The sequence below is a fragment of the Crocodylus porosus genome, unplaced genomic scaffold, assembly GCF_001723895.1.
Source record: "Crocodylus porosus isolate Cpor-Errol unplaced genomic scaffold, CroPor_comp1, whole genome shotgun sequence".
In the NCBI taxonomy this organism is placed as follows: Eukaryota; Metazoa; Chordata; order Crocodylia; family Crocodylidae; genus Crocodylus; species Crocodylus porosus.
Genome location: NW_017728931.1, coordinates 62,812,795 through 62,838,158, shown reverse-complemented (window position 1 = coordinate 62,838,158; position 25,364 = coordinate 62,812,795). Strand labels below are relative to the sequence as shown.

At 40.5% G+C, this 25,364-nt stretch overlaps 1 protein-coding gene and 1 long non-coding RNA gene across 3 annotated transcripts in view; one reads left to right on the top strand and one right to left on the bottom strand.

The window, feature by feature from the left end:
• Positions 1–6: 6 nt before the first annotated feature.
• Positions 7–25,364, top strand: part of NUDT4 (nudix hydrolase 4) — a 34,104-nt gene continuing 8,746 nt past the window's right edge. For both annotated transcript variants that reach the window (XM_019545243.1, XM_019545242.1), the window contains exons 1-2: positions 7–135; positions 12,661–12,771. In XM_019545243.1, the coding sequence (XP_019400788.1) occupies positions 37–135; positions 12,661–12,771 (210 nt within the window). In that variant the 5' untranslated portion in view covers positions 7–36. The remainder of the gene's footprint in view (positions 136–12,660; positions 12,772–25,364) is intronic.
• Positions 4,521–25,320, bottom strand: LOC109316864. Its single transcript, XR_002102932.1, has 3 exons — positions 25,005–25,320; positions 12,899–12,906; positions 4,521–4,532 (listed from the first exon to the last, which is right to left on the bottom strand). It is a non-coding gene; the product is annotated as an uncharacterized LOC109316864 (long non-coding RNA).

Sequence of the window (25,364 nt, the reverse complement as noted above, 5' to 3'; positions counted from 1 at the left end):
GACCGGGGCGCGGCCGTGGCGCCGCCCTCCGCCTCTATGATGAAGTTCAAGCCGAACCAGACGCGGACCTACGACCGGGAGGGCTTCAAGAAGCGGGCGGCCTGCCTGTGCTTCCGCAGCGAGCGAGAGGACGAGGTGAGCCGGCTGGGCCGGGACGGCCGGCGGCCTCCGAGGAGAGCAGCGCCGGCTCCTCGGTAGAGGTGGCAGCCGCCAGGCTTTGTGTGCGTGCCCTCGGTGCCAGTTTCGGGACACGGACCCCGCCGCCTCCTGTGCACGGGGGGAGCGGGAGGAGCCGCTGGGTGGGAGCGGGCTCTTGCGCACAACGCGGGCGGCAGTAGAGGCCGTGGGGTTGTTCAGGCCTCTTCACCAAGGTCAGTTGCTCCGTCCCTTATCTCGTCCCTCTTTGGCAGTGCGGCGGTGTATCCAAGTGCTGCTTCAAGCCTGCAGCCGGCATGTTTGTTCTGTAGTAAATGGCTGCGGAGTCGTTCAGCTGCCTAGAAACTGAAGACTGGGGTTTCTTGCTGTCTGGGTGCTGGAGGAGTGTAGGGTCATGATCCCACGTGGCAAATCTAACTAGCCTTGTACTCCCAGGTGCCTTGCTAGAAAACAGCAAGAAATCCTAGGCTCAGCACTGATTCCACAGCTCAGAAATGGCTTGAAGAGCACAAGATGGGTTTCACACGTGTGTTGGCTGCAGGCTGTGCCTTGCAGTGCAGAATTGCTGCCTTCTACTGTCTTTACAGCCCAGTGACTTCCTTTCTTACTGTGGTCAGGAGAAGGGGGCTCTGACTTCTCAGTTTCTGCGTCAGTTTCTTCTCTGGGCCCCAACAGGATTTTGGGTGATCTCATGCTCTGCTTTACTGCTTTAGTATTTGGTTTCTCAATGTTTGGGTGCCTGTATTGTTGCTTGAAGTGATACTAGTCTTTGTCATCTTTATTTAGTCCAGCACTTGTTGTAGCTTGCTTGTTGCTGACAGATGAGTGTCTGTTACAGAGCTGGTCTGTTGGGTGTCTTGGTGTTTCTGTCAGCCAATCTGGAGCCCCTTTTTTCCCCCATTTCAAATACAGCATTAAGGAAATAGACCAACTTGGTAGTATCAAATATTACTTAAAACAAAGGATGAGATTTGCTTTGACTGCTCCTACATTTCATTTGACTGCTTCTTTGTTCAGGGGTGGCACTCTGCAGATGCACGTAAGAGTCTTCACTACTAAGGGTGGGTGGCATGTGGACCTCTGAGGGAGCTCCTGTAAGTCTGGCATTCGCTGCTTGGAAAAGGAGCACTAGAAGGTAAAGGGAATTGACTAGTTTTGAGTTGTAACACTGATCTGTACATCATCCATGTGATTTCGGATCAGAAGCCTAATAGATCTGGCAGGGTTGCTTTGCTACTGAAAGTGCTGGGTGCAGTCACCAGCAAAGCAAGACCTGAAGCTGCTAGTTCTACTGCATACTTGGTGCATGAAGTTGTAGATCTGAGCTCTTGCTCATAAGGGATAAGGAAGTTTCTATATAAGCCTTGGAGTCAGTGCCAGTAAGGCCTGTAGCTAATAGGTATTGTTCCAACTCATGCAGCCTTGTGTTGAGATCTTTGTTCTCTCTCCCAGTCTGATGTTTAAGTGGAAAGAAGAAATGGTGTTTCTGTCTATGCATGTGTGGTAATCCTCCATGCCTTCTCATTCTCTACTAAGCTGTAACCAGGCCTAGCATTCTGCCTTGTACCTACAGGTGTAGCTTCCCTTGCCACAGTGAAGGTTTCTCATGTCAATTGGTGCTGTTGATACACTAGACTTTTATACCAAGATATTTCATAGTAGCTGGCAAAACTATGCCCATGACACTCTTGGGCATTTGTTCTAGGTTATAAATATTTGTACTGTACACGAGGTAAATTTCTAGAATAAACAAATATTCATATTAGCCTTTATAAATATTGCATATCCCTATCATCAGTGAATTAACTTGAGATATAAAAATTAAGTAACAAAGTCCTGGCTGCGCTTCCCAGATACAGAATAAGTGGTATGAGTTTGCTATTTTAATTGACTAGACTGTTCTGACTGCTTTAATTACTGGTGACAATTGGGGTGATTCAACTTGTCCTTCAGATAATGAGTCTAAAGAATCTTCCAATGGCAAATTTGTCCACTTTGGAGGAATAGGGGGCTACTGACTACCGGGAATGATTTTACCTTTCTTTAACTTCTGTCCTCAGTTTCTGTAACTGATCTGGAGTTAATATTGGGCTGGGAACTACTATCAGTAGAGAACTTAGGGTATAGGACTGTAAGAGGTCTTCTGAATAAGTCAATCAGTTACATCCTCCCTTTTAACAAAATGATCAAGCTCTGATACAAAAGTAGTTAAGTTGCTTGACTTTGCTACACTTGTTTGTGAACCCTACAGCTCTGATGGGTAATAAACTTTATTTCCAGCCTAAATTTACTCATGGCCATTTAATACATATTTGCTCTGGTGCCAAGATTGTCTTTTAGTTCTTTCCACTCCTGGTACTCACCATCCTCATCCGTATTTGTAGACATCAACCAAATTGTCTCTCGGTGTTCATTTTACTAGACTAATCCAAACAAAGCACTTCTAGCGTTCTCATAAGATAGGTTGTCTGTTCTCCTGATCGTTCTAGTGGCATTTCTTATATCAAGATCACCAATGGAAAAATAGAGCAATCTTAAGATTTATTCTTGAGGGCTCTGGTAGTAGCTTCCCTCTAACCTGATAATTCCCCTTTTAACAGAATGTGATGTTGTAGTTCCTTAGATAGTTCTTACTCATTCTACAGATCTGGTAGTGGGCGGCGCAGGGCAGGGTGCCACCTTTATGAGAGACTGACTGTTCAGAGAGGCATGAACTCGGTCGGATGCTATGAATGAACTTGCAGAAAGCAGAGGTTCTAAACCAAATAGAACTTAACTACAAAGCATAGCAGGAGGTGAAAGTGGGTTGAATACTGTAATAAGGATAAATTAATCAGTTTGCCCATTCACGGATATACCACTTATAAAAGCTAGGTCAAGTGATGAGATAAGGATTGTTGTGACAGTCCAGTCTGAGGATAATCACTTGTTCTGCATAGCCACTGCAATTTTGTATCCAAGTCCATTTTTAAAGTTTCACTCGATAAGAACATCTACACTGAGGTCAGTGACAGAATGTCCAGGGAAGTTAGTGTTCTGCCAAAGGCATTTGTGTATTCCTCCAATTTCTGTGAGCAGTTGCTTTCAGTGAAATTTAAGGCAGTGGTTATAAAATGTTTGCTAAACTGCATTGGAACCTGAGCATTCAAACAGAATTGTCATGTGGAGTAGGGGAACATCTCTTCTGCCTCCAGTTCTGGAACTTCAGCAGATAAGAAATTCAAGAACTAAGAAGTAAAGGATGGGAGTACTGCTGTAGTCTGAGGCAGAAGACAACTTTAAGGGCAGCAAGAGGGAAGGGGACTAAATTATATTGTAGCTATTTGAGTAATTAGTAGACACTTCATTTATTGGATAAAATGGTTGATTGAAATTGCACAAAAGTTAAGTGTCTCTCTGTAAAATATTTTGGATGTGGAAAAAAGATCATCTTTTAATAAAATAGATTATCCTTAATAAAATGTTTAAATATTACAGCATTATTATTAGTAAGATGCAGAAAGCTTTATTTTTGATTTGTTTTACTCAACAATTAATAATTTGGTTGATTTGTGTAAAGATCATGTAGCTTTCAAACTTTTTGGAAAAGTTAATGTCTAGAAGAATGCTGTGTGCTCCATAGGTGTTCATTTTCCAGCTACGCTTTCTATGCCTCTTATAGAATGGGACCATGGGGATCAGACAAAAAATAGAGCAGAGTATCAAGACTCTAATAGGAGCTAATTTCTAATAGGATTCTGATAAGATATCTATAGGATGTACCACTTCTCTTTGTTGGCAGAGTCTCTGATCAGTTGAGGAGGGTCATTATATTTTTATAGGTGTTCAAAGGTAGACTTCTCAACTGGAAACTCTCACTCATGGAGGAGATGAGGGGAGTTAAAATCAAATCAGACTGAAAACATTATTTAAACTTTTGATGACTTGGTCTTTGAGGCTGATGTTTCAAATCTTGAGAACCCTTTCTCTCTTTCAACTTTCTATCATCGTGTTTGCCTCAATAATCATTTTTTGTTTAGCATATCTAGAAAACATTGATTTAATCTTTTTTCAGTTATGCCTCCTGAAATTTACTCTAGCAGTGGTTTTATTAAAAGATTGTCACTTAAATGTATTTAATTTTCTATTTCTTTTATCAGCTTAATAGACATCTAAACTGAGAAGGTAACACAGTGATCTAATCCAGCAATTTGCAAACTGCTCTGCAGTAAGGATTGTGCTGACCCCTCTTTAGTGGTCTGAGCAATTAAGAAGATTGACAGTAGTCCAATTATCCCAGAAAATTGAGAATTCCTGATCTGGACAACACAAGACGTAACAATAAGCAGTTGCTCCTGCACAGAGCTTATAACTGCAGGTTGCACTTGATTATAACACTGAGTCTTAACAAAGACTATATGATTTTTTTAAAAACTCCATGCTTCTTAAATCAAAGTTTACTATTTGGTTTCTTCATGCCGTAGTCATATGCCTCTTAGCTCAGTTATGATAAAGGGCTCAGTGACCAGTTCAGCTTCCTTAGAAGCTCCCTTAAACTGATGGACACTTATATGTTTCTCCATGCAGACTACTCCTTTGAACCGTTCAGTTGTCATGTTAACAAAACTGCAGTTGTTCACATGGATCATCTAGCCTCAGCAGAGAGCCTGTAAGGGTAGTAGCTTCAGAATTAATTTCTTATGCTTTAGTCAGTCTTCAGACTTCCTGTATGTTCAGTATTGGCTCAGTTCTTGGCCTAACACATTTCATAAGTTGTAAGGTATGGTTTCCTAAGTTTGACTGCAAAAATACAACTTTGGCTTGTTCCTTAAGTGCTAACCCCTTGGCTACTAATTCAAATGATTATATGCATATAGTTAAATGTCTTCATCAACTTGATCGAAATCAGTTTTGTTCAATGTCATCATCAACAACCTGGAAGATGGCGTAGAGTGTACCCTCAGCAAGTTTGCAGATGGGGAGTAGTAGATATGCTGGAAGATAGGGTTAGGCTTCAGAGTGACCTAGACGAAGTTAAGAATTGGGCTAAAAGGAATCTCATGAGGTTCAACAAGGACAAGTGCTAAGTCCTGCACTTAGAATGGAACAATCCCATGCACAGGCTGGGGGTTCACTGGCTGGGCAACAGCTCTGCAGAAAAGGACCTGAGGGTTACAGTGGACAGTAAGTTGAATGAGTCAGCACTGTGCCCTTGTTGCAAAGAAGCCTAACAGCATACTGGGCTGCATTGGTAGGTGTGTTGCCAGGAAGTCAAGGGAAGTGACTATGTTCTCCTCTATTCTGCACTGGTGAGGCCACATCATGAGTACTGTGTTCAGTTTTGGGGGCCCCACTACAGAAAGGATGTAGACAAATTGGAGAGGGTTGAGTGGAGAGCTAGAAAACTGGTGAGGGGGCTGGGGGACATGACTTATGAAAGACTGAGGGAACTGGGATAATTTAGTCTAGAGAAAAAGAGACTAAGAGGGGAGCCATCAAGTAGTTAAGCGATCAACTACTTGAAGGGGGCTTCAGAAGAAGGTGGAGCTAGACCTGTTCTTGGTGGTGGCAGATGATGGAACAAGGAGCAATGGTCTCAAGTTGCAACAAGAGAAGTTTAGGTTAGATATAGGGAAAATTTTCTCACTAGGAGGGTAGTAAAACACTGGAACAGGTTACCCAGCAATGTGGTGGAATCTCTATCCTTGAAGGTTTTCAAAACCTGGTTAGACAAAGCTTTGGCTGATATCTAGTTGGGTACAGTCCCGCTTTGAGCAAGGGTTTGGACTAGATGACCTCCTGAGATCCCTTCCAACCTTAACGTTCTATGATTCTGTGATGATCATCTTTGGTACTGACACATTAATAACATTCCCATACATATGACAATGTTGGTTTGTAAATTGTGCCTTCTGCATATGAGTAGAGGTAGTTAGCAATGTTGGATGTAAACATTTAGTTTGTTTCCTGTGAAGGGTACTAGCTGGTCTCTAAAGTGCTATCCTGCCCTGTCTGGTACATACAGTGTTCAACCCTGAAACAGGCAAGCTTTCCAAACCAGAAGTATAAAGATATTAGCATCTAGCTTATGTTTCACATAAGGCATAAACACTTTATGATGCTTTTAAAAAAATTAAAATGTGCATTTTCCCTCTAAGCAGCTGACATGCACAGATAGCATGTGTTTGTATCCCCAGTGTATTAACTGTGGTCCATTTTGACTTTTATTTTATACTGGACAAAATTAAAATAATGATCTTCTGGATGGTGGTTCCTCATTCAGCCTCCAGTATTTTTCTTCCTGCCTGCATACTTGCACACATGCTACCTAGGTCTTGTCTAAATGAAGAAAATGATAGCTAGTTGTAGGGTGTAAGTGAGCCAATTAATGCATTCTTCCAGGAGGGCCTGGCCTTATGCTACCTTGTTTTAAGAAGTCTAGTCACTTTAAAAAACGCTGAAGGCTTTTAGTCCTTTTTTTAACATACCAGTTTCCCATGATCATTGTAAGGCCTATGTGGCTATGAGAACCACTCAAGGGATTATGTAGGCCCTTTCACATCTAGATATCCCATCATATTGTTTTATGTGCATTTCAAAATTCAGCTGAAAGACTATAGTGCAAGTTTTGATTAAATTTGCATTTTGGACAGTATTTGCTGTAATAATCAGTACTGACCATTCAGCATGCCTTTTTTTGAGGTAACTTCTACAGGAAAAAATTTTGCCTCTTTATAAAGATTAAGGGAGGGTGAAAAGGTCTTAGACTCCTCTGTTTTACTTTTTAAAATAGGGTGAAAAGAGATTTTTTTTTTAATCAGGTTTTTTGAATTCTCTCAAGGCTATTAAGTGAATGTGTTATTATCCCCCTACCCCCGTACATGTGGATAGCTGCATCTCAACTCCTAAAGATTTGCTCAAGCGCTATGCAAACTAATAAAATGAAAGATATAACTGGTAAGCTTAATGCAATTTTTTTTCTAGCCTCATTGCAGTTAGGAATGTAAAGAGATATTCTAGGTACCTAAACTACATAGTATATCACCTCTCAAGCTTCTTTTTTGTCATAAGAGGTACAAATGCATTTTTGTTGCCTTACAAGGAAGTCATCTAAATTCAATTGGCATGAGAAGTGATAGCTTAATTACTACACCTAATCCATGCTGTTTTTAATACTTTTTCTAATTTCTTCAGTTTTGCTGTAAGGAGGAGAAGAGATCTCCATGCAAAACTGATTGATTTGAATATCTAATAGGATTCAAATGGGAAGGAAAGAGCAGTTTCTTCATTATATCGTCCTTGCAACAGTCTCACTGTTATAGATATCTTTGATGTTTTTTGTTTGTTTGTTTTTTTTCTTTTAGATTTCAACTTCCTGGAATCGAAAAATGAGATGGTGCTTCCCTCATGCAAGAGCACCATGTAATTTATAGGAAAGCTAGAAAGCAATCTGCAAATTGCAGAAATGAGACAGTGATACTTAAAATAGTATTAACGTCTTTGATCCGATTTACCCAGAGAAGCATTGCTCCTTGATCTTGGACAACTGACTAAGATCCAAAAATCTGCTCCTTGAAAACACAAAATTTAGGGAACAAAAATCCTTCTCTAACTACTGTCATGCATTGTATGGAGGGAGATCTTATCAAAGACTTTCCCCTCCACCCAGAATTCCCCTTTACTCATTTTATAAAGTATGTCTTTATAAGTGACATGGGCAGCAGTGCTTATAGCCTATTAATGCTTCCCACTAGAAGACCATTTTCAGTTACTTATAAATTTGCCAAACTGACCATTTGGAGAAGTTATCCTTATGCTGGATATCAGCTGTGGATTGAGAAGCACCAACATCACCTTTTGTAGAGTAGGAGTCTATATTTGGGGAAGATGGAGACAAGGATAGGGGGAAGGAGGGTCTAATCACTTAAAAAACCAAACCCAACTCCCTACAAAGCCAGGAATTCTACTTTGTTTGGGTCTGTTTTAATACGTATCTGTAAACTACCCTGGTGTAAAGAGCTTTCATCTCCTATTGCTGCAAGTTGCTGTTTTCATCTCTTACTGCTGCAAGTGGTGCTTGAAGACCCCAATGCTCCTGACCCACCTTGACTGGGGGGGAAGAGAAGGATTCTGCATGATATCGTGGCAATACCCAAGAACCTGAAGCTTCAACATGTGATGTCGATAGTCAGGCTCTTGGGATAAGCTAGATTTAAGGTACAAGGGGGTGTGCACCAGATCTCCCCAAAATAAAGTTGCACAGGCAACCTTATTTATGTCATTTTTAACACTTGAGTAGACAAAAGGCAAGGTAGGGTAGCACCTTCTCAACTGAGCGAGTCCAAGGTGCCACAGTGTGCTGTCTTCTGCTACCTTCAAACTAATATGGCTAACTACTCCTCAGTTCTTGAATGTTTAACATCTAAAAATAAGTTTTGAATATAGTAAAGACATAGTGTACATATAGCTTTCTAGAAGGAGACTAAAATAACAAATGAAAGTGAGATGCTTCCAGAAAGCTAAGCATTCTAGCACAAAAGGCATCACGAGTATTTCCTTAGTTAGGATAAGCTAGGCCTGAACTTTTACAGTTATCTCATTTCTTTTTCCCAGACCTCTTTACTCTTTAGTATTTCTGGCAAAAATCCTGTGTCCTGCCAGTTAGTAATAACTGTAGCCATAGCTGTGTTGGGTAGGTACTGACTGCTGTCCAATCAAAAAATAGCTAGAGTTCTTCCTTCCTGCCTGTAAAGGGAACAACTTTTTTCCCCAATATGGGGTAAAAACGTGCTTGATAAGGCCTCATTGCAGTGAAGCTTTTGTCTTTAATTGAGAGGCACCTACAGGTGGAAGAGATGAGCTTTCTCTTGGCTAGAGAATATCTAGTTAACCAATCTAAATTGCATTTATTTCTAAGTAAAAAATCTATGAAAGAGGGATGATCTTGTAGCAAGTTTCCCTGTTGGTCTTGATCAGGGAAAGAATGGCATTCTACTCTTGCTTTTTAAGGGTCACAAACAAGGAATCAGATGGCAAAAAAATAAATAAATAAAAAACTGGTGGAAAATACCTTATTTCCTGCTACATAGTTGAGAATCCTTCTGTGGATGTACCTCTAAAACAGTATGTATTAGATGTGTCTACCCAAGATGCTTTACTGTGCACTTAAGACACAGTAGACTAATTTGCTGAGTTGCCAGATAGTCTCATCAGATACAAGTGGTATCCAGCAGCACGGTAAATTGCTGAGTTTAAATGCATGTATAGATAGTAGCATTGGGATTAATCTGGCTCAAATTGAGCTAGAGTATATTCAGTCATATTAATTGCATGTAGATGTGCCCACTGAGATTGAGGTGGAAATGAATGAACAGTTGCAAGCTGTACGTTAAAACTTGCTGTCCTGCATACACTCAGTTAATTTCTGTAGTTTTCGGTGGAACCATGTAGTTGGAGAATTGTGTAGAAAACCTGGGGAAGTCTAGCTTTATTTGAATCTCTAATTTCTGTTCTTAGTTTCATTTGCAAGGTGAATGGAGCAGAGTGATGAGGTGATATTGGCAGCTTGTGCTGCTGAGTACACATTCTGAATAAAATTGCTTTTTAGTGCCTTCATTTGAAAGAGTTAAAACATTACATGCATATATGGCCAAATTAATCTGATAATGAAATGCATCCTCTAGCTATCTGTGGATAGTAACTCTAATGGCTGTAACTGTTCTAATAATTAGAGGTAGTGAAGAATTGTGACCACAAATGAATGCTGATTGGTGTTCTTTGAAGCAGTTCTGTTTAACATAACTAATTTCTTAGTCCAGCTCCAATTAGTCCATTTATTTTGTTGCTGATCACTCTCAGCTGGGAGTTTTGTGCTGTTTCATTTTGATGTTGATGAAGAATTAGGTGCTAGTGATGTCAGTTCCCTCAGCTGTCAAAGTCTGCATCTTCTACCCCAAGTTTGCTTGAAATTTAACTGAAAAGGACAAAACACTGACAGTATGCAGGTAGGACTAGAAGTAACTCTGCCTCTCACTTGCTTTGCTCACCAATGTAAGAAATATTATTTACACAATAGTGTATGACAAGTTCTTAAGTGTTGGCTATAATTTTCTTCAAGTACACTGCCTCAAGGCAGGTGTTGGCTGTTTCTGGGGACCCTGCATATTTATTCTTCTGCTAATCCAAAAATAATGGATTGAATAAGGATCCAAGATTTTCCTTTTGCATGAATGAACCAAATTCTTGGATGGGGGATGCTTACAGGTAAGCATTATGTTACAAAATTTAAAATAGTTGTGTAGAAAACTTGGCTTTGTTCTGTAGAACCACCTCACAGGCTCAATGAGAAAATCCTTCTTATCTACTATTCTCTATCCAGAGGGAAACCTCCAGGCAGGGGATTAGAGCAGATAAGTGGGATTAATTTTTCAGAAAGATACATTTTTGAAATGTTGGATATCTGACTGAAATGACTTGTGAATGTAAGTTGTTTTTCCATGTAAATAGTCTTGCTATATCTGTAACTACATGGTCATGTTGTTGTTAACTGGGTGCACATAAATTGCCTTGATTTTTGTGGAATCTCAAAGTGTGTTAACTTTATTCTTTCAAATGGTTTTTGATACTCATTGCCTGAACAGCATTTTATACAATAAGGTAAAGCCATTTAGTTCTTACTGAGCTTCCAGGGAGGGGGAAGCAACCTTTATTTACTCCATACTAGTATATGGGAATTTGTATCTAGCCTTTGACAAAATCGGTAAATGCTGATTTAAAACTATTCCATTAAACTGTGAGTGATTTGAATGTAATAAAATCATCCTATGTTAATTGTTTTAATAGTGTTCATTGCAGTCAACTGCGTAGACCACGGTAGATCAGCAGGATGTAATATGTAGTGTTTCAGTTGTTTTTTTTGTTTGTTTGTTTTTTTTAAATGTTGAACAGCTATGGCATTTAGGTATAAGAGAATGCTTTTAAAGTTGCTAGTTGAGCACTTTCCAAGTGGACTGCCACTGCAGGCAACAGGCATGGCCTCTGAATGTTTGTTTATTGCCTGTCTTCTGTTGAAAATGTTCACTTCTGTTGGACTCCAAAGTGATGTGTGTTTCTGTTGGGTTCTCTGCATTTAATTATTGATCCATCATGAATGGCCTGTAACATGCTGCTCCAACAGTTGCTCAAGGTTGTTGGCAGAGGCCTTTAACCATTTAAACTGTTTAATACTGTGATCTTGGAAGAATAAAAGTGAAAAGGCATTTTGCAATAAATGGAGTTGCTTATATTTGTTTGTGGAGTATGGGTCTTAGTTTTTTGGCCAGATGCTGACCAATTAAATCACAGACTTCTTGCTGTTGACCAAATGGTCTAGTGTTAAGGTAGTGCTCCCCTCTGCCCACTGGGGAGACCCCAGTGTTTTGTCAAGATGAATGATTAAAGGCTTTCTGAGGACTCTGTAGAGGCTTTGCTCACTTCCAAGACCTTTTAATACAGAGGTTCCCAAACAACAGACTGTGGACTGGTACTGGGCTGCAGTGAGTTGGCTGTGGGGTCATGGCATCAACCCCTTGCTCAGAGCCCTGTCTTGTCTGCCTGGGCGAGTGGCTTCTGGGGTCACAGTTGAGGTTTTGGGGTTAAAGTTGGGTGGTGGGGGAGCCCTGGGAGGGAGGTAGCCAGCTCCATCTGTCCTGTCCTGCTCCTGCTGGGCTGCAGTAGGAAAAAAGGTTGGGAACCCCTACTTTAATACAAACAAAGGCATTCCATAAGGGTGAAGTTGTATAGTTTGTCTGTGTTTACAGCAGCCTGGGCAAGTTGTAAAAGGTCCCATCTCAATGGGTAAACTTTAATGTTAACTATTTAAATGAATGCCCAGAGGTGCCACTAAATCTTCAAATTCTTACCTTGTTAGGTAGCCTCAGCTGGGTTGAGTTTATCCTGGTTAGCTGTTTCCATGAAATCTTTTTCTCTGCAGGAAAACAAACCATGATAAAAGAAAGTCTGCCACCTAGAGTTGTAACAATCCATTTACACAGTATTATGTGCAATGCTTCTAGCATGGATGTCTGTTTATGGTAACAGAGCCATAATCATTTGAGTGAAATTGTTTAAATAAACCTTCTTAAATTTTAAGGAGCAAATATAGATAAAATATTTATGATTCTGTTAATATGCAAATACACTTTACCATATACAAGGTAGAGAAACAGTTTTAGCAGTACTAAAATATGTATGTATAGAAGCATCTTTTATGCAAAGCATAAGATGGTAACATCCTAATGGGGAAAGAGATGAATAAAGGAATGAACCCTGGTTTGTTTTAACATGCACAAATTCAAGGTTTAATATAGTACATGAAATTTCAAATGCAACTTCTATCTGCAGATTATTGATTGCAGACAAATCTTTGAACACAGAAATCAATCTGGAATTGCAATGGATTATGGAAAAATAATCTTCAAACTACAATTGTATCTGAAAATTGTCTGTATGATCTACTTTAGCAATTGTTTTGAATTGTATTTTCAGGTGCTGCTAGTGAGCAGTAGCCGGTACCCAGATCAGTGGATTGTACCAGGTGGAGGAATGGAACCTGAGGAGGAACCAGGGGGAGCTGCAGTTCGGGAGGTGTATGAAGAGGTAAAGAGACTCCTTGATGATGTAACTTGCATAATCAAACAGATTAGAAGGAGAAGAGAACATTTTATTTCCTATACTGATTTGGTTGATTTGTCCAAATTCCCATGACCAAGGAACTCCAGAGAACTTGTCTTTCTTTCAAACTTAATTATTTTGTATTGTAATGCATACAATTTTGTATATCGGCACACTCTGATCACTATTCAGTATTTTTATTTAAGTGACTAACTAAAATGCAACTGAATTTTGTAGATCTTCAAGCAAATTCATAAAGCTGTGGTGCAAAGGAAATTAGCCCTTCCTCGAGTTACAATGAGGGCCTGAAGGTGCAACTCACATGTTTCTATTTATCCTGGAAAAGTCGTTAGACTGCCAGAGGACTACTTAGAACTTGAGTCAAATGAATCAATAAAGGGAATAGGCAGACAAGGTTCTTTGCGTGAATCTGATATCTTTTATTAGACCAACTTAAATAGTTGGAAAACAATTATTAAGGAAGCTTTTGGGTTAAAAAACCCTTAGGCTAAGGAAGTTTCAGCAGTTGGTGTGTGCTCTTCCTAGATGGAATGAAAAGTAAAGAAGCCAGAGGCTGGGCTGGTATGCATACAAGACAGGCAGGCAGTGAAAATATAGATTGAGGAGTCAGTGGGTGAGAGATGGGCTGGGGGGGAGGGAAAAGAGAAGGGGGATGAAAAAGTGGATCAATAAAGGGAAGACATCTGACCGAGTGTGTGGTCACTTGCACCTCTTTGAACCAGGTAGTCTAAGGTACCACCCTTCCTTTTCTGTCTTTAATCTAAGGCCAATAGCAACTATTTAATATAAAATAGTGTAACAAAATACTAAAGTAGCAGTATTGTGGTACTTATTAATGACTACACCCACACAGCAATAGGTTACAAGCATTTGATCAAAATGTTTACAGCTGGGCTAGCAAGGGAAATTCTAGCTGGCTGACTCCCGTAGATCAGGAAAGAATTCATTTCTCCTGTGTCTTATCTGAATTTCTCACTATATCTTCTGACTTTTTAGAAACTGATTAGATCTAAACTGAAACTTTTATACATGCCTACCTTGTTATTACCAAGACACACAAACTTCCTGCCTTCCTTATTCTTTGTGGGCTTCCTCTTAAACCTCCAGGAGCCAGTTTGGCATGTTAATTTCCTTGCTATTGTTCACCTACTTTTTCTCCGTACACTAATGTATTTATTGCTCACCACACTCCATCCTGCCAACATTAGCACTTTCACTCTCTGCCTGCCTCTGCTTAAACTTAGGTTTCCTGAAAGACTGCTGTGCTTATACCTGATATGATAAAACATTCCCTTATGTATTACGTAATTAAAGTACATTTCATAATTCCTACAATGCCAGTAACTTGCTCTTAAATACAAAGGTAGAAAAACTCTCAAGCCAATAATAATCATCAGAAAAGTATAATGGACAATCTTCACACCTCCCCTGGAATTGTTTTTTTAAAGTACTTTTCAAGGCTTGATGAACAGATACAACCTCATTTTATAGCAGCATGCTTAGATAGTGAATTTTTTTAATTGTCTCACAGTTTGCTTTGAAGTTCAAATGCTTGAAGTATGAAATACTGTCTAAATCTTGTTAGACTTAAGCTTAGCATGCTAGCTTTTTGGGTGTGTTTTATAGAGTACAGTTCAGAAAGGCTCTTCTAGGGGGTATGAGTTTAGATTTTAATCTTATCAGACTTGCAGCCTAGGGCTCAATTGGAGCGCTCGCTGCTCTAATATGCTATTGTTATAATAAGGGAGAGGCATCGTAATCTACTCCACCCATGGCAGTCTTTGAATTAAAGGGGTGGTAGGCTGTACTCCATGTTGCTTATGTGTTTATGCATATCTGTCACATCCAGCTTCTTGGGACTTAAGTTTGGGACACAGAAGGTAGAATCCCAAATAAGCACCTAAACAGTTTGCCAAGATGACAGTGCTAAACTCCAGGTATGCAAGTAGGTTTATCTAATGGAAAAAATAAGCACTTGGTCATGCATCATACACCTAAAGATATGATGTTACCTCATTGAATGCCTATATATGCTTGATGCCCTTTGATTCAAATATTGAAAATTGAGTTTTGAAATTTAACAAACTGTCTTCTAAAGCACAGTATTAAATGTATTTGGGAAGTCAACTTTGAGATGCACACAGAATGTTCTTATTCCAAAGTAAATGTGGACGCAGGTGCACCCTTTTTGCTGAAAAAATGCTCCCAGTAAGAACATGAAAGCCTCTGTGAGGAGGACTTAAGCAATTTGTTGTGTGTAGATCTGGATGTTTCACTCTCAATCCTTTAAATCCCTAACCATTGTTTTTTGCCAGATCTTTTGCAAAAATGGCAATCCCAGCTGTATACTATGCTACCTGTTATGCTGTTTATTAGTCTCCTGACCTCTTTTACCCTTCAACCCAAAATGGTAGCACTGTGTTAAGTACCTTTTTACACAGTCATTTTGTTTGGCTTCTGGGGCTCTTAACTCCTGGATTGTCTGTACATTAATACCTCAAAGTGATGTTAAGCACTCGTGTGGCTCAAAGTTGCAGATCAAAGATAATCCTGCCCTGGAATAGTGCGTTACCCAGCCCCTGTTCTATTAAGGTGTGGCCAGTCCCCACAGATGTGCCACCCAAGTTGTGGTCTTTCAGTATCCCAGGATCTCTTTCACCCCTGTCCATCTGGCAGGGTTAGAAGCCTGTCCTGGTTCACCAGCCCTCTAGTGGCAACTTGCTATAGCTCCTAGTCCTAGGGGTGCCGACCCTCCAGGAATTAGATAAATTGCCAGGAGACTCCTGAGTCACCCAGGAGATAAATTATAGGGCATTCATTAAAATAAATATTAAATGTTGACTCCAACTTAAAGTCACTGGACTACTGTATAATGTAATAGTAATGTTCATTTGCCTTCCTGATGTGAAGTCTATGCACCATAATCTAATTGATATACACAGGCACTTGTATTATGCGTCTCAGGCATGTTGGCATTCTGGAAACCTTCCAGAATAGGTTCAGACAGTGTTGGCAACCCTAGTCCTGTCTCTGCTTGCCAGACCTCTAACAGCAAGTCACAGCTGTGCAGATTGGGGGCAGTTAGATTTTCTACACAAAGGGTGTGACTGCTTCAAACTCCAAGCTATCTCTAACACCAGTCAACGTTTGTGTGGCTTGCAGCATAAGGTGCAACAAGGCCCTAAGTCTTTAAGGAGACTGTGAAGTAAGGTCCTTCTTGTAGAGGTAATTACAGATGAGAGCATGTGGAAGAGATGTGGAATTTGCTTTCCTGTCGTTCACCTTTAGCCAGTGTGAGGCGAACTTTTTTGTCTTAAAAAACATGATAGTTCTGTCAAGGATTGCATCACAGTGCGTAGGCATCCCCTGATTCCTTCAGCCTCAAACTTCTGGGACATACTGCTCTCAGCAATGTAATTCCAAATTTGATTTAGATTTGTGCTGCAGGACAAAAGCTACAGATGATGGAAGTCCTCTTGTCTCTTTTTTCCACTAAGGAGACGCCACTTTTATCTGCATTGGGATGCTGAGACATCTCAACACCTTATGGTTACACACTTCTTAAACAAAAAAGCTTATTGTGGTTTGCTTTTGCATGCAAAATTAATTTTGTTAATATATCTATCAATTATATTAAACTGATACCCAAGCACATGCTGTGTTGGTATCTTTTACATAGTTGCACTGAAACTATTATGTGAAGTACACTGAAGGCTTGCACCACAGCACAGGCATGCTTCTGTGTGCTTTTGACTACAGTACAATTGTATGAATTTTCACAGTTGATCAAGCCTCTGAGTAGGAGCACAATGCATCCTTTCTCTGGGACAACATATTGGAGCTTTCAGTAGAAACTCACTTCTCTAGCTGCTTAAAGTGTTCAGTTAAGTCTGTTAGCAGCCTCCTGGTAATCTAGAAGGCTCTCATTTCAAAAACAGCTGCTTTTGTAAAACAGTAATCCTTGAGAGCCAGGTACTTGTCTAAGCTAGAGGTAGATGGTGTCAGGTGCCTTCATCTCACTGTCTGCAGCTCTACATTCCATAGTTTACATAATTGGCATATATTTAGTCTGTTTTTACTTGTGTCCAGTAGAAGGTTTGGCAAGCTGGGTGTTTTTAACATCATTTTTCTAGTCGGTCAGTATCAGTATTCTATGGGAACAAGAGTGGTGCTAGCCATTTAAAGAAAAAAACTGAATGCTTAAAGATGCTGGCATCTATGAATGTTGTAACTAAATACAAAAAATGGGAATGCAACTACAAAGAAATGTTTAGAATTGTATTTTTTGTAATGAACTACAAACAATTGAAATTGGGAGTAAGCCCTGGTTTGAGACACCTTTTAGGCACCTACTGTAATTAAGTGGGATGTTCAAGTCTTAACCAGTAAGAATGGAGAATGGAAGTAGCAGGCACTTCCTCAAGGGGAAGTACCTAATGTGACAAAATTGAGAACTTGGAAGGGCCATGACTTTGGGCACTTCTTTGTTTTGATGGGTATGGACCAGGGATGTCCAGCTGGTGGCCTATGGGTTTCATGCAGCCCCTGAAGAGTTACCATGCAGCCCAGGGGCTCCTGTCAGGCCATCACTTCCACTACCCCTTCCCCTCCCCTGCAGTTGCTTCTGCCTCAGTGGCTAGGAGTGGGCAGTGTGCATCGCAAAAAAGAGAGATCAGCTGCCCATGCTGTGGGTGGGTGGTATATGCAACTACTGTGGTGAGGAGGAAGTAGGGTGGGTGATGGACCTAGGCTCCCAGGGTGGTGGAGGTTGTGCATGTGATGCACATAGCAAGGTGGGGAAGAGGAGAGGGGGCAGCTACTCGTACTGTGTGTGTAAGTGGGGAGAATACTGGGCAGCCCATCTGTCCTCCATCTCCCATCCACATGTGCAGTGCCACCTGCTTGGTCATACTTGCTACATGAAGAGTTGATCTGCCTGTGCTGCAGTGGGGGGAGAGCTATCTGCATAGCACACATGGTTGGGAGGGGGGTATTCACACTGAGGGTGGGGGTCAGCAGTTTGTGTAGTGGGGGTACTCGCCTACACACGGTGTATGGCCTGCATGGTGTGTCCAGCTGCTTGGAAATTGCATAGGCCAGATACAAGCCATAAACCTCTGGCTTGCTGTCTGGAGCCTCGTAGGACCTGACTAAACTAGTCCCCACTCTCCAACTTCTTCCAGCTACTACAGTCTGTTAGACTAACAGTGTTGAACACCTTGGGGGTGCCTGTACATGTGATCCAGCGCATTCTAATTGGAATGTGTTGGAGCAGACTTGACAGCACTTCAGGAAACTTGATCAAATGGGAACACTCCAGTGTGACACAGCATCTTGTGTATTCAGCATCCCGTGTTTTAAAATGGGCAGGGGTGCTTTAACTAAAGCTTGTTGAACAAGCTTTAGTTAAAGCATCCCACTGCCATTTTGAAACATGGGATGCTGACTACCTGAGATGCTGCAGTGTTTTAATTAGAGCAGTCCCTGCTTGCTGCTCTAAATGCCCCTCCCATTTCTGCCCCCTGTGTAGCACATATGTAGATGCCCCTAATGTCTGAGAAACATGATCCCAATTAACCTAGATTGGGAACTTGCTCTCTACCTCTTGGGGAAATAATACTACAGTGATAAGGCTGTTTAACTGCAGGAAAAGTGTGTGTGTGTTTCTTTTTCTTTTGTAAAGTATTCTGCAGTATGTGAAGTCTTGACTTAATAAAACTTAAAATTACTTACAGCAGTTGTTCCCTCTAAGAGAAATGCCAACATGTACATAACAAAGTATAGGAGAAATATCATGTTGCCACTTTGGGGAAAAGTTATTGCTATATTAACTTTTAGCACACGACTGAACTATTTTCAAGCTTTAAGCAACCCTCTCTATCAGACACTTGCCCTACTGATTTCCAGGAAGTAGGTACAGCATGAATCTTGCTCCATCTACAGGAAACAAGAAGTAAGCATCAGGACTCCTGTCTGACAGCAATGTCTGCCGATGGTCAAAAAAACCCACAGGGTAACAGTAAATTCATCCTCCCTGTGTGGGGACTTGGAGCTAATAAAGACTAGAGAATGCAAGAACTCGGATAAGGCAGTGTCTACTAACTGGATGGCCTCCTGCAAAAAAATACTCTTCACAGTTCTTCAGAGCTACTGTAATCGGTGTGGCAGGAACATGTCAGCTGTACACCCTACATAATAATCATTGGCTTGTCAGGCCTGACCCCCAAAATTTGACTTTTAAAGGTCTGTAACTGGCTATTTTTGCCAGCAAACAATTCCCTTCACCTGAAGAATAGTAACTTTCAAGTGGTAGCTTTAAAGAAAACTGTAGTATGCCAACTGTACCTGTTATGTGCACACATTGGCAAAAAAAGAAAATACATATCGGGCAGCAGCAAAGGGGTTCAAGGGCTGCGATAGTTGAACCGATTGGTTGTAGTAGGAGTCTGTTCCTGCCTCGGATAAAGCCAAAATCACTTGCTTGGTTTCCCCTTCCTTCTCTTACCCCTCCCAGCACTATTTTCTTTCTGCATGTCCAAAGCATCACAGTTGGTTGTCTTTCTCCAAGATCAATGTTCTCAAAGTCAAGGGAGTGACTATGACTATTTTTTCTTCCTCCTCCCTTCCTGCTCTAAGCAATCACATGACTCAAGCCAGAAACCATTCATCTTGCAGTGAAACTTAAGTTGTTACTTTCTAAGTTCTCCTAGTGTGGAAGGATTCCAACCAAAACCGTATTTTCTTAAAAGAATGATACTCTTTGTTGAGGGCACTTAAGTTTGCCAAGATATGGTTTGTAAGTGACTTCTTACTATGTGATGTTTAACTGAAAAATGCAAGGTTCTTCACCTTGGGGGGGGGGGGAAACTTGCAGCATGCTTATAGGCCCAGCAATGCTACGCTGGTTAGCACTACAGATGAAAGGGACTTGGGGATCATGGTTGACCACAAGATGAACATGAGCCTTCAGTGTGGTGCTGCAGTTAGTAAAGTGAGTAAAACGGTGGCTTACATCCATAGAAGCTTCTCAAGTAAATCCCGGGACATCATTCTCCCATTGTACTTGGCCTTGGTGAGACCGCGGATGGAGTACATTCCTGGGCTCTGCAATTCAAAAAGCATGTGGAGAAGCTTGAGAGGTTGCAGAAGAGAGCCACATGCATGATCAGAGGTCAGGAAAACAGACTTTATGATGAGAGGCTGAGAGCCATGGGGCTCTTCAGCCTGGAAAAGTGCAGGCTCAGGGGTGATCTGGTGGCCGAATTTATCAGAGGTGCTCATTAGGATCTGGGGGAACGTCTCTTCACCAGAGTGCCCCAAGGGATGACAAGATCGAACAGTCACAAACTGCCGCAACCAATTCAGGCTGGACATAAGAAAGAACTTCGTCACTGTCCGAGCCCCCAAGGTTTGGAACAGACTGCCACCGGAGGCGGTTCAAGCACCCACTTTGAACGCCTTCAAGACGCATTTGGATGCTTATCTTGCTGGGATCCTATGATCCCTGCTCACTTCCTGCCCCTGGGCCAGGGGACTGGACTCGATGGGCTGGAAGGGACCCTGGAGAATCAAATGTCTGAAATCTATGAAGGATACATTAAATTTATCAGGTGGAAGTTCTGTGCCATTCACTGTTGTGTTTTTTAATGATCTTGAAATAATTGCATCATCACTGACCTTGCCTTATATTTGGTACTGGAATGCTTTAACTTGACGTACTCAACAGATACCCAGTTACCTGTTAATGCAACGCTTTAGATGACCAACTTGCATTATAGGTTCAGCTAGATTAAGTGAGTATCTTATTCAAATAGAATCCTATCTCTTTCTAAGAGGAGTTGAAAACAGTTGGCTTCCATCAGTTCATAGCTCAAGGGCTTGATGGGAGAAACTCTCTTGTTCAGAACTATTCAGTAGTAAAGTGAACCAGGGTCATTGCTTAAGCAAAACGTTTTTGTCACCTAAATTTAGTATGGGATTGACATAGTATGAGATATGACATTCCTAATGTAATGACGCCAGACATAATACCTGTGCTATATTGGTATATAAGAAAAAAGTTTCAACCTCTGTTTTAAAAACATTTTTCACTAACTTACGAACTTCAGATCCTGGAATCAAACACTCCTAGAACAAGTTATAATACAGACACATTTTATGTCTTGAATGAGAATTCTTAGTGCATTTTAATTTTTCCTTCTGCTATATGAAAGAAAACATTATAAATCTCACTTCTTTTAGCATTAAAGAAATGAACAGATTTAACCTTTTTTAGCCTAGTGTTTTGATCAAAACTAAGTTAAGGGATTTACTAATCTAGTTAAACTAGACTTGTGTGTGTTAGTGTCGTTCTTCAGAAAACACTTCTGACTTTTTGACCAGATTGTAATGTGAGAGTTGGAATTAGGACCAGAGTAGTAAAACTTGTAAACATGTTTTCTTTAGAGATCATGTTTGCTAAGGTGATGGTACCAACTTAAAAAAAAAAAATCCCTTAAACTGTTTACATGCCTGCAGCTGACCCTTTCAAGACTACATTAGGGTTCTTTGCCACTTTGTTTTCTGTATTCTAAAAATGCTGCTACCTATCACTGTTACTGGTAGATATTTCAATTTCTTGTTTACTATATATTTGGTAGTACCAGCATAGCCTCTCTTTAAGGCCCTAGCTGTGTCTTTGTGGATATTTGCCAAATTACAAAACCTTATATAGACAATTGCTGGGGTGAGGTACTTCAAATAGATGCTACCTGTACATTTCCTTCATTTATAAAAATATTCTGTAAATGTTTCTGGTCTTAATTTATGCAAAAAACATAAGGTTTAATAAAATCACAATAAAACTGCAGTGGAATTATTATTGGAATGATTTAGCTATGTTAGAGCCACTGTAAAGAAAACATGGCAACAGTAGAAGGCACAGACCAGAAGATTATCTAGACTCCAAAGTCATCCATGCTTAATGTGAATGTAAATTAAACAAGTAGGGTTTCTGAACATAATAGAGTAATTTTAAAATACTTCTGAGATTCTGCTGAAACAGTGTATCCTTGTCCATATTTAATCATGCAACAAATCTAATTGCTTCCAGATAGTTATAACTGAACTAGGCTGAAACCTAGTCTTCTAAACTACAATTTGAGATGCTATTATATAATTCTACCAAGTCTGAAAATGTGAATTATGGCCTGGTAAAACCATCTTAACTTTGAAAATATTCATATTGTTTACAATCATAAGGTGGTATAAAAAGTGTGTGCGTATGTGTGTATGTATTTTGTTCCAGTGAATAGCATGTTTCCAGTTACTTGGATTCTATACAATGCTGTAAAAGAACATATGTAAGCAAAAAATCCTATACTTTATTACTTCAATTTAAGAAGTGTTTTTTATGGTTATTAAACAAAGTATGCCTTTTTGGGTGGTAGGGGGATCATTGCTACTATTTTGAGGACTGCTACAACATAAATACAGATGCTAAAACATGGCGTTTCTCGTGGACAAAATAATACAAGCTTTGTTGCTTTTTTTTTTTTTTTAAACGAGCATGTTTAATGTATCAGTCCTAAAATGACTGTCAACATTAACTGGTATGTTGAGGCATCTTGTGAGGCACAAAAGGCGCACATATCTAAAGTATGTCTGAGCAGGAAATTCTTAAGCCTTTTTTGTCCACGTACATACCATTCCTGGTGTGAAGGGGCCTTGCGTACAGCTTGGGACTTTTTGACTTGCAGTATACGGGCACGGTCTCCCTGGTTGCTTAGTGTTATGGTGTTTTCCTGAAGGGCCTATACAAGCCCTCTTCAGCTGTTCCTTTTTATGGCCCCTACAGAGAAGGAACTCGGATGTCCATTTGCTACCCCTTTGCCTCTTTTAAATTATGTCACTTTTATTTAAAATGTAGGTAGGTATACTTCCCATGCTTGCCCTGCTGACAGCAACCCTCCCTACTTTCAGTCTGATGCTGTTTCCCTCTTCTCTCTTCCCATTCAACCTCCCACAGCCTGGTTTTGACCATCTAATACAAATAAAGGGGTAGGATGCAGCCATGGATATCTGATTTATTTACTTATTTTTTAATTTACCTTGGCCACAGAGGCTAACCAATAAGTGCCAAGTCTCATATGAGTATTTGTGCTGGAACTAAATCAGATTCTCTGTTTAAAAAACCTTTATTACTTTCTACAGCTTTTTGAAGGCACATAGCCAGTAATATGCTTTTCTTGTTTCCAGTGTAGGGCAGGATAATACCCTTCTTGGATAGACTCTTTTTATAGGAAAAAGCACAGCTTTGAGACATCCTATTCAGTGGCTGTGGCTGCATTTCAGCCCCCTCGTATATCAGCAGCTCCAAAGTAGAGGGCCAGCCATTTGACAAGGTGGCTTTCTCCAGCTCTGGGGTGAATTTGAGGCTCTGCATATTGCATATGCCAGGGCTACCTTGTGGCTCTTCCCCCTTCTCCCCACCCCTTGAGTGTTTAAAGGCTGCTTCGACAGTGGAGCTCATGATATTGCAGATGGATCTTCTAAGCATGTAGACAGATGTGACGATGATAGCTGTATCAAGTGGTACTGATAACCTTATGGACAAACTACACTTGTAGCCACTATGAGAAGGGGACGGGGAGCTGTTGCTTGAGAGCCAGTAGAAGCTGTTATGCAGTAACTGTTATCTTCCTGAGCCTGTAGCGATTAAAAGTGAGCTAAATTGCACTAACTTTGACCCTATATAAAGCAGGGTTGAAACAGAAGTGGTTTTGTCATACTTGAATTGCTACACTGTGGCACAAACTCAATAGTTGCATCATAACAGCTTGTATTGGCAGCCTGTGATGGGGATACAAGCATAAAAGCAATAATGCACCTTTCAAAGGAAACGCTCATAGTGCAAATACAGTTGACCTTCACTGCCATTTTGTATAGGTTGTCTTGTAGACTGGGACTCCACAATTATGTTTTCATAAGAATATATGAATTGTCATACTACCTAGGACCAGGACCAGGATCAGTATCCCTGTTTCTGAAGGTGACCAGTGCCAGATATTTTGGAAGTAGGTATAAGAATGCCACAACAGGCAGATATAGGGTAATCTCTTTCATAGGATGTCTTATCCTGGAATGCTGACTGAAGCTAGGCAGAAACCAGAAGCATGGAGTCTCTTTGCCCCTTCCAAATTTTCATATGCTACAGTAGTTGGCTATTTTTCATATCTATCTAAATTTCCAATCCTCTTAGACTCTTAAGTTCTTGTTTTTGATGACTCCATAGTAATGCATTCCACAGTTTAGTTGTTTCTCATGAAAATATTTTCTCTTCAGATTCATTAAACATTCCTCTGTTCCTATGACGGGAGGAGAGCTATAGCTTCACACTGAGTAAAAGTCTTTGTTGAACTATCTCAGTGTTTCACAGTTGCCCTGGGCCTGATCCAAGGTGCAAAGCCAAATTTGCAGGCCAGATCCAGGCCATGAGGCTAGGTGATGCAGCCCATGGTGCTTCCCATAGGTACGGGTCTACTTAATTCATGGTGAGACGACTTTCACAGCTTGGTTGCAGCACAAAGAGCCAATTTTCACAGGCGTTTCCCAGCAGCCCAACTTCTTGGCACTGATTGGCAGAGAGGCTTATAACAGTATAACTTGATATAGTTTACTTTCTGTAGAAGTTATCATATAATTTGTCACATGATTATAAATTTAAATATAATTTAAATCAAATTTAAATATTATAATTATAAATATATATACAATAAGAATTGTAACTTGTCCTAACTTATTGTGTGTAGCATTCTCCAAAAAGCTTAGAAGTACTAAATAATACTAACTTTAATAGATGCACTTTTCACTTCACTGACTGGCGCTTTCACTTAATATACATCACTAGCAGACTGTGGGCACATCTGCATGTTGATTAATATGCCCTAATTGCTGCCAATTTAGTTCAGTACTAACTGAATGTGCAGTAACTAGAGTTACTGTGCATTAGCATTGGCGCAGTTATTTAGTAACGCTTACTGTGTATTAGTCTACTGTGTAATGCTATTAGCATGATTTTTGCCATGACACTACTGTGCAATGTTGTTAGGCTAATGCCATGAAATACTACTGTGCAATGTTAGGCTAATGCACAGTAAGCATCTTGTGTAAACACGCCCAGTAACTCTGTTGTGATCTGTGGCTACAGTGATTATCACTGTGCTGTGGTACACATTGAAATGTTCTAAAACAGCTACATGACTAATGCTGGGTTTTGTAGGTTGATTTCACAGGAAATCACAATCAATGCAGGATTTCCTAGTGAGTGCAGATGTCATTTTTCACAGTTTCTGCGAAACTGTGTATTAAATAGGCCTGTTCAAAAATGTAGCAACAGGAGAGCAATGGCAACATCAATTGCAGTGGGGCTCCCAGAGCTTGGGCAGTTAAGTGCTACCACTCCCCCGCTGCCAGATTTCTGGACCCATGGAGAACCCCATGGGCCAGATGACTCTGTTCCGTGTACTGGATCCAGCCTATGGGCTATACTTTGAGCATCGTTAATCTATAGTAATATC